This window comes from Salvelinus fontinalis, chromosome 8 (assembly GCF_029448725.1).
Source record: "Salvelinus fontinalis isolate EN_2023a chromosome 8, ASM2944872v1, whole genome shotgun sequence".
NCBI lineage: Eukaryota > Metazoa > Chordata > Actinopteri > Salmoniformes > Salmonidae > Salvelinus > Salvelinus fontinalis.
In genome coordinates this window covers 50,312,793-50,327,565 of record NC_074672.1, presented here as the reverse complement: position 1 = coordinate 50,327,565, position 14,773 = coordinate 50,312,793, and the positions used below count along the sequence as shown (strand labels likewise).

Here is a 14,773-nt window from a genome sequence, read left to right as displayed (position 1 = left end):
GGTTGGCCTCTCCGGTCCTAGAGAGGGGGGTTGGCCTCTCCGGTCCTAGAGAGGGGGGTTGGCCTCTCCGGTCCTAGAGAGGTGGGTTGGCCTCTCCGGTCCTAGAGAGGGGGGTTGGCCTCTCCGGTCCTAGAGAGGGGGGTTGGCCTCTCCGGTCCTAGAGAGGGGGGTTGGCCTCTCCGGTCCTAGAGAGGGGGGTTGGCCTCTCCGGTCCTAGAGAGGTGGGTCGGCCTCTCCGGTCCTAGAGAGGGGGGTTGGCCTCTCCGGTCCTAGAGAGGGGGGTCGGCCTCTCCGGTCCTAGAGAGGTGGGTCGGCCTCTCCGGTCCTAGAGAGGGGGGTCGGCCTCTCCGGTCCTAGAGAGGGGGGTCGGCCTCTCCGGTCCTAGAGAGGGGGGTCGGCCTCTCCGGTTCTAGAGAGGTGGGTCGGCCTCTCCGGTTCTAGAGAGGGGGGTCGGCCTCTCCGGTCCTAGAGAGGCGGGTCGGCCTCTCCGGTCCTAGAGAGGGGGGTCGGCCTCTCCGGTCCTAGAGAGGCGGGTCGGCCTCTCCGGTCCTAGAGAGGCGGGTCGGCCTCTCCGGTCCTAGAGAGGAGGGTCGGCCTCTCCGGGTCTAGAGAGGCGGGTCGGCCTCTCCGGTCCTAGAGAGGCGGGTCGGCCTCTCCGGTCCTAGAGAGGCGGGTCGGCCTCTCCGGTCCTAGAGAGGCGGGTCGGCCTCTCCGGTCCTAGAGAGGCGGGTCGGCCTCTCCGGTCCTAGAGAGGTGGGTCGGCCTCTCCGGTCCTAGAGAGGGGGGTCGGCCTCTCCGGTCCTAGAGAGGGGGGTCGGCCTCTCCGGTCCTAGAGAGGGGGGTCGGCCTCTCCGGTTCTAGAGAGGTGGGTCGGCCTCTCCGGTTCTAGAGAGGGGGGTCGGCCTCTCCGGTCCTAGAGAGGCGGGTCGGCCTCTCCGGTCCTAGAGAGGGGGGTCGGCCTCTCCGGTCCTAGAGAGGCGGGTCGGCCTCTCCGGTCCTAGAGAGGCGGGTCGGCCTCTCCGGTCCTAGAGAGGAGGGTCGGCCTCTCCGGGTCTAGAGAGGCGGGTCGGCCTCTCCGGTCCTAGAGAGGCGGGTCGGCCTCTCCGGTCCTAGAGAGGCGGGTCGGCCTCTCCGGTCCTAGAGAGGCGGGTCGGCCTCTCCGGTCCTAGAGAGGCGGGTCGGCCTCTCCGGTCCTAGAGAGGCGGGTCGGCCTCTCCGGTCCAAATAGAGGAGGGTCGGCCTCTCCGGTCCAAATAGAGGAGGGTCGGCCTCTCCGGTCCAAATAGAGGAGGGTCGGCCTCTCCGGTCCAAATAGAGGAGGGTCGGCCTCTCCGGTCCAAATAGAGGAGGGTCGGCCTCTCCGGTCCAAATAGAGGAGGGTCGGCCTCTCCGGTCCAAATAGAGGAGGGTCGGCCTCTCCGGTCCAAATAGGGGAGGGTCGGCCTCTCCGGTCCAAATAGGGGAGGGTCGGCCTCTCCGGTCCAAATAGGGGAGGGTCGGCCTCTCCGGTCCAAATAGGGGAGGGTCGGCCTCTCCGGTCCAAATAGGGGAGGGTCGGCCTCTCCGGTCCAAATAGGGGAGGGTCGGCCTCTCCGGTCCAAATAGGGGAGGGTCGGCCTCTCCGGTCCAAATAGGGGAGGGTCGGCCTCTCCGGTCCAAATAGGGGAGGGTCGGCCTCTCCGGTCCAAATAGGGGAGGGTCGGCCTCTCCGGTCCAAATAGGGGCGGGTCGGCCTCTCCGGTCCAAATAGGGGCGGGTCGGCCTCTCCGGTCCAAATAGGGGCGGGTCGGCCTCTCCGGTCCAAATAGGGGCGGGGCGGCCTCTCCGGTCCAGGAGAGTAGGGTCGTCCTCTCCGGTCCTAGATAGGCTGGTCGGCCTCTCCGGTCATACAGAATGCTGCAGCACAGATACTGACCAAGACCAGACGGAGATCACACATTACACAGCCTCTAGTTACTATGCCCCCAGCCTCTAGTTACTATGCCCCCAGCCTCTAGTTACTATGCCCCCAGCCTCTAGTTACTATGCCCCCAGCCTCTAGTTACTATGCCCCCAGCCTCTAGTTACTATGCCCCCATTCTCTAGTTACTGTGCCCCAAGCCTCTAGTTACTATGCCCCCATTATCTAGTTACTATGCCCCCATTCTCTAGTTACTATGCCCCCAGCCTCTAGTTACTATGCCCCCATTATCTAGTTACTATGCCCCCATTCTCTAGTTACTATGCCCCCATTCTCTAGTTACTATGCCCCCATTCTCTAGTTACTATGCCCCCAGCCTCTAGTTACTATGCCCCCAGCCTCTAGTTACTATGCCCCCAGCCTCTAGTTACTATGGCCCCAGCCTCTAGTTACTATGCCCCCATTCTCTAGTTACTGTGCCCCCATTCTCTAGTTACTATGCCCCCATTCTCTAGTTACTATGCCCCCATTCTCTAGTTACTATGCCCCCATTCTCTAGTTACTATGCCCCCATTCTCTAGTTACTATGCCCCCAGCCTCTAGTTACTATGCCCCCAGCCTCTAGTTACTGTGCCCCCAGCCTCTAGTTACTGTGCCCCCAGCCTCTAGTTACTATGCCCCCAGCCTCTAGTTACTATGCCCCCAGCCTCTAGTTACTATGCCCCCAGCCTCTAGTTACTATGCCCCCAGCCTCTAGTTACTATGACCCCAGCCTCTAGTTACTATGACCCCAGCCTCTAGTTACTGTGCCCCCAGCCTCTAGTTACTGTGCCCCAAGCCTCTAGTTACTGTGCCCCCAGCCTCTAGTTACTATGCCCCCAGCCTCTAGTTACTATGCCCCCAGCCTCTAGTTACTATGCCCCCAGCCTCTAGTTACTGTGCCCCCAGCCTCTAGTTACTGTGCCCCCAGCCTCTAGTTACTATGCCCCTAGCCTCTAGTTACTGTGCCCCCTAGCCTTTAGTTACTATGCCCCCAGCCTCTAGTTACTGTGCCCCCCAGCCTCTAGTTACTATGCCCCCAGCCTCTAGTTACTGTGCCCCCAGCCTCTAGTTACTGTGCGCCCAGCCTCTAGTTACTGTGCCCCCAGCCTCTAGTTACTGTGCCCCCAGCCTCTAGTTACTATGCCCCTAGCCTCTAGTTACTGTGCCCCCTAGCCTTTAGTTACTATGCCCCCTAGCCTTTAGTTACTATGCCCCCAGCCTCTAGTTACTATGCCCCCAGCCTCTAGTTACTGTGCCCCCCAGCCTCTAGTTACTGTGCCCCCCAGCCTCTAGTTACTGTGCCCCCAGCCTCTAGTTACTGTGCCCCCAGCCTCTAGTTACTGTGCCCCCAGCCTCTAATTACTGTGCCCCCAGCCTCTAATTACTGTGCCCCCAGCCTCTAGTTACTGTGCCCCCAGCCTCTAGTTACTGTGCCCCCAGCCTCTAGTTACTGTGCCCCCAGCCTCTAGTTACTGTGCCCCCAGCCTCTAGTTACTATGCCCCTAGCCTCTAGTTACTGTGCCCCCTAGCCTTTAGTTACTGTGCCCCCCAGCCTCTAGTTACTGTGCCCCCCAGCCTCTAGTTACTATGCCCCCAGCCTCTAGTTACTGTGCCCCCAGCCTCTAGTTACTGTGCCCCCAGCCTCTAGTTACTGTGCCCCCAGCCTCTAGTTACTATGCCCCTAGCCTCTAGTTACTGTGCCCCCTAGCCTTTAGTTACTTTGCCCCCAGCCTCTAGTTACTATGCCCCCACCCTCTAGTTACTGTGCCCCCCAGCCTCTAGTTACTATGCCCCCAGCCTCTAGTTACTGTGCCCCCAGCCTCTAGTTACTATGCCCCCAGCCTCTAGTTACTGTGCCCCCCAGCCTCTAGTTACTATGCCCCCAGCCTCTAGTTACTGTGCCCCCCAGCCTCTAGTTACTGTGCCCCCAGCCTCTAGTTACTATGCCCCCAGCCTCTAGTTACTGTGCCCCCCAGCCTCTAGTTACTGTGCCCCCAGCCTCTGGAAGAGCTTGCCAGAGAACCTGAGGGGGGCTGAAACTGTGGACATATTTAAAACACATTCTAAAACACACCTTTTTAGCTTTGGTGCTTTTTAGTCATTCAGTTTTTGTTATTCTTTTGTGTTTGTTTAATGAATATTTCAGTTTTTATTTTTGTAGTTTTTATTCATTTTTGACCTGTTAAACACATTGTTGCGTTCCATGTCTGAAATGTGCTGTATAAATAAAGCTTGATTTGATATTCTCTCTCTTCCCCCACCCTCTCTCTTTTTCCATCTATTCTCCCCACCTCGGTCTCTCTCCCCCTCTTTCCTCCTCTTCCCCCCTCTCTCTTCAGACATCGTGAAACATGTTGTGAAGGAGTACAGGAACATCTACCCTGAGATAATAAAGAGGGTGGGACGTGTGTTTGAGACAGTGTTTGGTCTGAAGCTGGTGGAGATCGACTCTAAGAACCACGTCTACATCCTCATCAACAAACTGGAGCAGCTAGAGGGAGAATCTGTCAACATGTAGGTCACTGTGTGGAAAGACTAGAGGGAGAATCTGTCAACATGTAGGTCACTGTGTGGAAAGACTAGAGGGAGAATCTGTCAACATGTAGGTCACTGTGTGGAAAGACTAGAGGGAGAATCTGTCAACATGTAGGTCACTGTGTGGAAAGACTAGAGGGAGAATCTGTCAACATGTAGGTCACTGTGTGGAAAGACTAGAGGGAGAATCTGTCAACATGTAGGTCACTGTGTGGAAAGACTAGAGGGAGAATCTGTCAACATGTAGGTCACTGTGTGGAAAGACTAGAGGGAGAATCTGTCAACATGTAGGTCACTGTGTGGAAAGACTAGAGGGAGAATCTGTCAACATGTAGGTCACTGTGTGGAAAGACTAGAGGGAGAATCTGTCAACATGTAGGTCACTGTGTGGAAAGACTAGAGGGAGAATCTGTCAACATGTAGGTCACTGTGTGGAAAGACTAGAGGGAGAATCTGTCAACATGTAGGTCACTGTGTGGAAAGACTAGAGGGAGGATCTGTCAACATGTAGGTCACTGTGTGGAAAGACTAGAGGGAGAATCTGTCAACATGTAGGTCACTGTGTGGAAAGACTAGAGGGAGAATCTGTCAACATGTAGGTCACTGTGTGGAAAGACTAGAGGGAGGATCTGTCAACATGTAGGTCACTGTGTGGAAAGACTAGAGGGAGGATCTGTCAACATGTAGGTCACTGTGTGGAAAGACTAGAGGGAGGATCTGTCAACATGTAGGTCACTGTGTGGAAAGACTAGAGGGAGGATCTGTCAACATGTAGGTCACTGTGTGGAAAGACTAGAGGGAGGATCTGTCAACATGTAGGTCACTGTGTGGAAAGACTAGAGGGAGGATCTGTCAACATGTAGGTCACTGTGTGGAAAGACTAGAGGGAGGATCTGTCAACATGTAGGTCACTGTGTGGAAAGACTAGAGGGAGGATCTGTCAACATGTAGGTCACTGTGTGGAAAGACTAGAGGGAGAATCTGTCAACATGTAGGTCACTGTGTGGAAAGACTAGAGGGAGAATCTGTCAACATGTAGGTCACTGTGTGGAAAGACTAGAGGGAGGATCTGTCAACATGTAGGTCACTGTGTGGAAAGACTAGAGGGAGGATCTGTCAACATGTAGGTCACTGTGTGGAAAGACTAGAGGGAGGATCTGTCAACATGTAGGTCACTGTGTGGAAAGACTAGAGGGAGGATCTGTCAACATGTAGGTCACTGTGTGGAAAGACTAGAGGGAGGATCTGTCAACATGTAGGTCACTGTGTGGAAAGACTAGAGGGAGGATCTGTCAACATGTAGGTCACTGTGTGGAAAGACTAGAGGGAGGATCTGTCAACATGTAGGTCACTGTGTGGAAAGACTAGAGGGAGGATCTGTCAACATGTAGGTCACTGTGTGGAAAGACTAGAGGGAGGATCTGTCAACATGTAGGTCACTGTGTGGAAAGACTAGAGGGAGGATCTGTCAACATGTAGGTCACTGTGTGGAAAGACTAGAGGGAGGATCTGTCAACATGTAGGTCACTGTGTGGAAAGACTAGAGGGAGAATCTGTCAACATGTAGGTCACTGTGTGGAAAGACTAGAGGGAGAATCTGTCAACATGTAGGTCACTGTGTGGAAAGACTAGAGGGAGGATCTGTCAACATGTAGGTCACTGTGTGGAAAGACTAGAGGGAGAATCTGTCAACATGTAGGTCACTGTGTGGAAAGACTAGAGGGAGGATCTGTCAACATGTAGGTCACTGTGTGGAAAGACTAGAGGGAGAATCTGTCAACATGTAGGTCACTGTGTGGAAAGACTAGAGGGAGGATCTGTCAACATGTAGGTCACTGTGTGGAAAGACTAGAGGGAGGATCTGTCAACATGTAGGTCACTGTGTGGAAAGACTAGAGGGAGAATCTGTCAACATGTAGGTCACTGTGTGGAAAGACTAGAGGGAGAATCTGTCAACATGTAGGTCACTGTGTGGAAAGACTAGAGGGAGGATCTGTCAACATGTAGGTCACTGTGTGGAAAGACTAGAGGGAGAATCTGTCAACATGTAGGTCACTGTGTGGAAAGACTAGAGGGAGAATCTGTCAACATGTAGGTCACTGTGTGGAAAGACTAGAGGGAGAATCTGTCAACATGTAGGTCACTGTGTGGAAAGACTAGAGGGAGAATCTGTCAACATGTAGGTCACTGTGTGTCGTCTGCATAGCAGTGAAAGTTAACATTATCTTTCCGAATGACATCACCAAGAGGTAAAATATATAGTGAAAACAATAGTGGTCCTAAAACGGAACCTTGAGAGGAGGACAGAGGACAAATCATTCACAGAGACAAACTGATATCTTTCTGACAGATAAGATCTAAACCAGGCCAGAACTTGTCCGTGTAGACCAATTTGGGTTTCCAATCTCTTCAAAAGAGTGTGGTGATCGATGGTGTCAAAAGCAGCACTAAGGTCTAGTAGCACGAGGACAGATGCAGAGCCTCGGTCTGACGCCATTAAAAGGTCATTTACCACCTTCACAAGTGCAGTCTCAGTGCTATGATGGGGTCTAAAACCAGACTGAAGCATTTCGTATACATTGTTTGTCTTCAGAAAGGCAGTGAGTTGCTGTGCAACAGCTTTTTCTAACATTTTGAGAGGAATGGAAGATTCGATATAGGCCGATAGTTTATATTTTCTGGGTCAAGGTTTGGCTTTTTAAAGAGAGGCTTTATCACTGCCACTTTTAGTGAGTTTGGTACACATCAGGTGGATAGAGAGCTGTTTATTATGTTCAACATAGGAGGGCCAAGCACAGGAAGCAGCTCTTTCAGCAGTTTAGTTGGAATAGGGTCCAGTATGCAGCTTGAAGGTTTAGAGGCCATGATTATTTTCATCAATATGTCAAGAGAAATAGTACTAAAACACTTGAGTGTCTCCCTTGATCCTAGGTCCTGGCAGAGTTGTGCAGACTCAGGACAGCTGAGCTTTGGAGGAATACGCAGATTCAAAGAGGAGTCCATAATTTGCTTTCTAATGATCATGATCTTTTCCTCAAAGAAGTTCATGAATTTATTACAGCTGAAGTGAAAGCCATCCTCTCTTGGGGAATGCTGCTTTTTAGTTAGCTTTGCGACAGTATCAAAAATAAATGTTGGATTGTTCTTATTTTCCTCGATTAAGTTGGAAAAGTAGGATGATCGAGCAGCAGTGAGGGCTCTTCGGTACTGCACGGTACTGTCTTTCCAAGCTAGTCGGAAGACTTCCAGTTTGGTGTGGCGCCATTTCCGTTCCAATTTTCTGGAAGCTTCAGAGCTCGGGTATTTTCTGTATACCAGGGAGCTAGTTTCTTATGACAAATGTTTTTCGTTTTTAGGGGTGCGATTGCATCTAGGGTATTGCGCAAGGTTAAATGTAGCTCCTCAGTTAGGTGGTTAACTGATTGTTGTACTCTGACGTCCTTGGGTAGGTGGAGGGAGTCTGGAAGGGCATCTAGGAATCTTTGGGTAGTCTGAGAATTTATAACACGACTTTTGATGATCCTTGGTTGGGGTCTGAGCAGATTATTTGTTGCGATTGCAAATGTAATAAAATGGTGGTCCGATAGTCCAGGATTATGGAGAAAAACATTAAGATCCACAACATTTATTCCACGGGACAAAACTAGGTCCAGAGTATGACTGTGGCAGTGAGTAGGTCCGGAGACATGTTGGACAAAACCCACTGAGTCGATGATGGCTCCGAAAGACTTTTGAAGTGGGGCTGTGGACGTTTCCATGTGAATATTAAAGTCACCAAAAACATTTATATTATCTGCCATGACCGGGAACTCAGAGAGGAACGCTGTATATGGCCCAGGAGGCCTGTAAACAGTAGCTATAAAAAGTGATTGAGTAGGCTGCATAGATTTCATGGCTAGAAGACGTTGGTTTTTATTTTGTAAATTGTTATTTGATTTCGTAAATGTTAGCAACACCTCCGCCTTTGCGGGATGCGCTGGGAATATGATCACTAGTGTAACCAGGAGGTGAGGCCTCATTTAACACTGTCAATTCATCAGGCTTAAGCCATGTTTCAGTCAGGCCAATCACATCAAGATTATGATCCGTGATTAGTTCATTGACTATAACTGCCTTGGAAGTGAGGGATCTAACATTAAGTAACCCTATTTTGAGATGTGAGATATCACAGTCTCTTTCAGTAATGACAGGAATGGAGGAGGTCTTTATTCCAGTGAGATTGCTAAGGCGAACACCGCCATGTTTAGTTTTGCCCAACCTAGGTCGAGGCACAGACACAGTCTCAATGGGTATGGCTGAGCTGACTACACTGACTGTGCTAGTGGCAGACTCCACTAAGCTGGCAGGTTGGCTAACAGCCTGCTGCCTGGCCTGCACCCTATTTCATTGTGGGGCTAAAGGAGTTAGAGCCCTGTCTATGTTGGTAGATAAGATGAGAGCACCCCTCCAGGTAGGATGGAGTCCGTCACTCCTCAGCAGGTCAGGCTTGGTCCTGTTTGTGGGTGAGTCCCAGAAAGAGGACCAATTATCTACAAATTCTAATATTTTGAGAGGGGCAGAAAACAAGACACTCCCTCCCCAACAGGAAGACCTCAGGAAGAACCACCTCCCCCGTTCAGGGGGTGTCCTGTCCAGGGGTTGTCCTGTACATCAAGCTGTCACGCTACAGAAACAGGATATAGACTAGTGTCCTGTCCAGGGGGTGTCAAGCTGCCTCACTACAGTAACAGGATATAGACTAGTGTCCTGGTACATCAAGCTGTCTCACTACAGAAACAGGAGATAGACTAGTGTCCTGTCCAGGGGGTGTCCTGTCCAGGGGGTGTCCTGGTACATCAAGCTGTCTCACTACAGAAACAGGAGATAGACTAGTGTCCTGTCCAGGGGGTGTCCTGGTACATCAAGCTGCCTCACTACAGAAACAGGAGATGGACTAGTGTCCTGTCCAGGGGGTGTCCTGTCCAGGGGGTGTCCTGGTACATCAAGCTGTCTCACTACAGAAACAGGAGATAGACTAGTGTCCTGTCCAGGGGGTGTCCTGTCCAGGGGGTGTCCTGGTACATCAAGCTGTCTCACTACAGAAACAGGAGATAGACTAGTGTCCTGTCCAGGGGGTGTCCTGTACATCAAGCTGCCTCACTACAGAAACAGGAGATGGACTAGTGTCCTGTCCAGGGGGTGTCCTGTCCAGGGGGTGTCCTGGTACATCAAGCTGTCTCACTACAGAAACAGGAGATAGACTAGTGTCCTGTCCAGGGGGTGTCCTGTACATCAAGCTGTCTCACTACAGAAACAGGAGATAGACTAGTGTCCTGTCCAGGGGGTGTCCTGGTACATCAAGCTGTCTCACTACAGAAACAGGAGATGGACTAGTGTCCTGTCCAGGGGGTGTCCTGTCCAGGGGGTGTCCTGGTACATCAAGCTGTCTCACTACAGAAACAGGAGATGGACTAGTGTCCTGTCCAGGGGGTGTGTTTACCTGTGTGTGTGTGTTTGTTTACAGGAATCCCAGTAATCCAAAGACAGGTCTACTCTTCGTAATCCTCAGCATCGTCTTCATGAAGGGGGGTGTGGTCAAGGAGAGTAAGTGTTCTGTTGGCTTTGTCCCACTTCTGACACAAGTGTAGCCAATGGGGGGCCACAACTAAATTTTTTGTAATTATACATATATTTGCCAATTCCTGTCTCCCCCCACTTATTGATGACATCACAGTGTCGTGTGTATGCCCCTTCTCCTCACTGAGATGTCCCATCATGCTTTGTGTTTCTAGGTATGGTGTGGAACACACTGAAGAAGCTGAGAGTTGATCAAGGGTAAGTCTGTGTGGCTGGTTGATCATAGGTTCCTTCACTGTCACGGTCCCGTCACTGTCACGGTCCCGTCGCTGTCCCGGTCCCGTCGCTGTCCCGGTCCCGTCGCTGTCCCGGTCCCGTCGCTGTCACGGTCCCGTCCCTGTCCCGTCACGGTCCCGTCCCTGTCCCGTCACGGTCCCGGTCCCGTCGGTGTCCCGTCACTGTCCCGGTCCCGTCGGTGTCCCGTCACTGTCCCGGTCCCGTCAGTGTCCCGTCACTGTCCCGGTCCCGTCGTTGTCACTGTCCCGGTCCCGTCGCCGTCCCGGTCCCGTCGTTGTCACTGTCCCATCACTGTCCCGGTCCTGTCGGTGTCCCGGTCCCGTCGGTGTCACTGTCACGGTCCCGTCACTGTCCCGGTCCCGTCGGTGTCCCGGTCCCGTCGGTGTCCCGTCACTGTCCCGGTCCCGTCGGTGTCCCGTCACTGTCCCGGTCCCGTCGGTGTCTCGTCACTGTCCCGGTCCCGTCGTTGTCACTGTCCCGTCACTGTCCCGGTCCCGTCGCTGTCCCTGTCCCGTCACTGTCCCGGTCCCGTCGCCGTCCCGGTCCCGTCGGTGTCACTGTCGCTGTCCCGATCCCGTCGGTGTCCCGTCACTGTCCCGTCCCTGTCCCGTCACTGTCCCGGTCCCGTCGCCGTCCCGGTCCCGTCGGTGTCCCGTCACTGTCCCGATCCTGTCCGGTCCCGTCGCTGGGTTTGATCTCCTTAACTGAGGCTTGAATATCTACCAGCCAGTTGTGGAGTGAGGTTGAAGTATGATCTGTGTGTTGACTGTTTTGACCCCCCCCGCTCCCAGGGAGAGACACGAGATGTTTGGAGACGTGAAGAAGCTCGTTACTGATGAGTTTGTCCGTCAGAGGTGAGTCTATCCCGACCCTGAATGGGTAATAGTATGGTAATAATATGGTAATATACCACAGTAGTAGGAAGATGAGAACCTGTCTATACCACACCACAGTAGTAGGAAGATGAGAACCTGTCTATACCACACCACAGTAGTAGGAAGATGAGAACCTGTCTATACCACACCATAGTAGTAGGAAGATGAGAACCTGTCTATACCACACCATAGTAGTAGGAAGATGAGAACCTGTCTATACCACACCATAGTAGTAGGAAGATGAGAACCTGTCTATACCACACCATAGTAGTAGGAAGATGAGAACCTGTCTATACCACACCACACCATAGTAGTAGGAAGATGAGAACCTGTCTATACCACACCATAGTAGTAGGAAGATGAGAACCTGTCTATACCACACCACAGTAGTAGGAAGATGAGAACCTGTCTATACCACACCATAGTAGTAGGAAGATGAGAACCTGTCTATACCACACCATAGTAGTAGGAAGATGAGAACCTGTCTATACCACACCACAGTAGTAGGAAGATGAGAACCTGTCTATACCACACCATAGTAGTAGGAAGATGAGAACCTGTCTATACCACACCACAGTAGTAGGAAGATGAGAACCTGTCTATACCACACCATAGTAGTAGGAAGAGGAGAACCTGTCTATACCACACCATAGTAGTAGGAAGATGAGAACCTGTCTATACCACACCACAGTAGTAGGAAGATGAGAACCTGTCTATACCACACCATAGTAGTAGGAAGATGAGAACCTGTCTATACCACACCATAGTAGTAGGAAGATGAGAACCTGTCTATACCACACCACAGTAGTAGGAAGATGAGAACCTGTCTATACCACACCATAGTAGTAGGAAGATGAGAACCTGTCTATACCACACCACAGTAGTAGGAAGATGAGAACCTGTCTATACCACACCATAGTAGTAGGAAGATGAGAACCTGTCTATACCACACCACAGTAGTAGGAAGATGAGAACCTGTCTATACCACACCATAGTAGTAGGAAGAGGAGAACCTGTCTATACCACACCATAGTAGTAGGAAGATGAGAACCTGTCTGTACCACACCATAGTAGTAGGAAGATGAGAACCTGTCTATACCACACCACAGTAGTAGGAAGATGAGAACCTGTCTATACCACACCATAGAATTAGGAAGATGAGAACCTGTCTATACCACACCACAGTAGTAGGAAGATGAGAACCTGTCTATACCACACCACAGTAGTAGGAAGATGAGAACCTGTCTATACCACACCATAGTAGTAGGAAGATGAGAACCTGTCTATACCACACCATAGTAGTAGGAAGATGAGAACCTGTCTATACCACACCATAGTAGTAGGAAGATGAGAACCTGTCTATACCACACCATAGTAGTAGGAAGAGGAGAACCTGTCTATACCACACCATAGTAGTAGGAAGATGAGAACCTGTCTATACCACACCATAGTAGTAGGAAGATGAGAACCTGTCTATACCACACCACAGTAGTAGGAAGATGAGAACCTGTCTATACCACACCACAGTAGTAGGAAGATGAGAACCTGTCTATACCACACCATAGAATTAGGAAGATGAGAACCTGTCTATACCACACCATAGTAGTAGGAAGATGAGAACCTGTCTATACCACACCACAGTAGTAGGAAGATGAGAACCTGTCTATACCACACCATAGTAGTAGGAAGATGAGAACCTGTCTATACCACACCATAGTAGTAGGAAGATGAGAACCTGTCTATACCACACCATAGTAGTAGGAAGATGAGAACCTGTCTATACCACACCATAGTAGTAGGAAGATGAGAACCTGTCTATACCACACCACACCATAGTAGTAGGAAGATGAGAACCTGTCTATACCACACCATAGTAGTAGGAAGATGAGAACCTGTCTATACCACACCATAGTAGTAGGAAGATGAGAACCTGTCTATACCACACCACAGTAGTAGGAAGATGAGAACCTGTCTATACCACACCATAGTAGTAGGAAGATGAGAACCTGTCTATACCACACCATAGTAGTAGGAAGATGAGAACCTGTCTATACCACACCACAGTAGTAGGAAGATGAGAACCTGTCTATACCACACCACAGTAATAGGAAGATGAGAACCTGTCTGTACCACACCATAGTAGTAGGAAGATGAGAACCTGTCTATACCACACCATAGTAGTAGGAAGATGAGAACCTGTCTATACCACACCATAGTAGTAGGAAGATGAGAACCTGTCTATACCACACCATAGTAGTAGGAAGATGAGAACCTGTCTGTACCACACCATAGTAGTAGGAAGATGAGAACCTGTCTATGTGTGTTTGTACGTGTGTGTGACCAGGGTGACGTGAGGATCTGTGTGTATGATAACCAGAGACTATGAGTAGTCGACTTTATAAAATGTGCTGATCTATTCTTGGACCTCTGCTGTTTCTCTAAAATACTTTTCACCCGTTAGTTGATTAAACTGTCCGTAAAATGGATGGACTTAACCTGTGTGTGTGTAGGTACCTGGAGTACGTGCGTATCCCCCACACAGAGCCATTGGAGTTTGAGTTCCGTTGGGGTCAGAGGGCGGACATGGAGGTGTCAAAGGTCAAACTACTGGAGTTCATTGGACAGGTGAGACACTGCCGCCTCCCGGGGTAGGGGGGGTGTGTGAAATCAACGTGTGTGTTTAGTACATAGTGAAAGTCTACAGTAGGGGGGGGGGGTAATCAACGTGTGTGTTTAGTGCATAGTGAAAGTCTACAGTAGGGGGGGGGGGGGGGTAATCAACGTGTGTGTTTAGTACATAGTGAAAGTCTACAGTAGGGGGGGGGGGGTAATCAACGTGTGTGTTTAGTGCATAGTGAAAGTCTACAGTAGGGGGGGTGTGTGTAATCAACGTGTGTGTTTAGTACATAGTGAAAGTCTACAGTAGGGGGGGTGTGTGTAATCAACGTGTGTGTTTAGTGCATAGTGAAAGTCTACAGTAGGGGGGGTGTGTGTAATCAACGTGTGTGTTTAGTGCATAGTGAAAGTCTACAGTAGGGGGGGGGGGGTAATCAACGTGTGTGTTTAGTGCATAGTGAAAGTCTACAGTAGGGGGGGTGTGTGTAATCAACGTGTGTGTTTAGTGCATAGTGAAAGTCTACAGTAGGGGGGGGGGGGTAATCAACGTGTGTGTTTAGTACATAGTGAAAGTCTACAGTAGGGGGGGGGGGGGGGGGTAATCAACGTGTGTGTTTAGTACATAGTGAAAGTCTACAGTAGGGGGGGTGTGTGTAATCAACGTGTGTGTTTAGTACATAGTGAAAGTCTACAGTAGGGGGGGTGTGTGTAATCAACGTGTGTGTTTAGTGCATAGTGAAAGTCTACAGTAGGGGGGGGGGGTAATCAACGTGTGTGTTTAGTGCATAGTGAAAGTCTACAGTAGGGGGGGTGTGTGTAATCAACGTGTGTGTTTAGTGCATAGTGAAAGTCTACAGTAGGGGGGGGGGGGGGTAATCAACGTGTGTGTTTAGTGCATAGTGAAAGTCTACAGTAGGGGGGGGGGGGGTAATCAACGTGTGTGTTTAGTACA

General features: G+C 50.8%; 1 protein-coding gene across 1 annotated transcript in view; it reads left to right on the top strand.

The window, feature by feature from the left end:
* Positions 1-14,773, top strand: part of ndnl2 (necdin-like 2) — a 29,363-nt gene that overhangs the window by 7,696 nt on the left and 6,894 nt on the right. Inside the window, exons 5-9 of the mRNA XM_055932773.1 lie at positions 4,282-4,456; positions 9,981-10,060; positions 10,249-10,291; positions 11,122-11,184; positions 13,716-13,830. Coding sequence (XP_055788748.1) covers positions 4,282-4,456; positions 9,981-10,060; positions 10,249-10,291; positions 11,122-11,184; positions 13,716-13,830 — 476 coding nt within the window. The remainder of the gene's footprint in view (positions 1-4,281; positions 4,457-9,980; positions 10,061-10,248; positions 10,292-11,121; positions 11,185-13,715; positions 13,831-14,773) is intronic.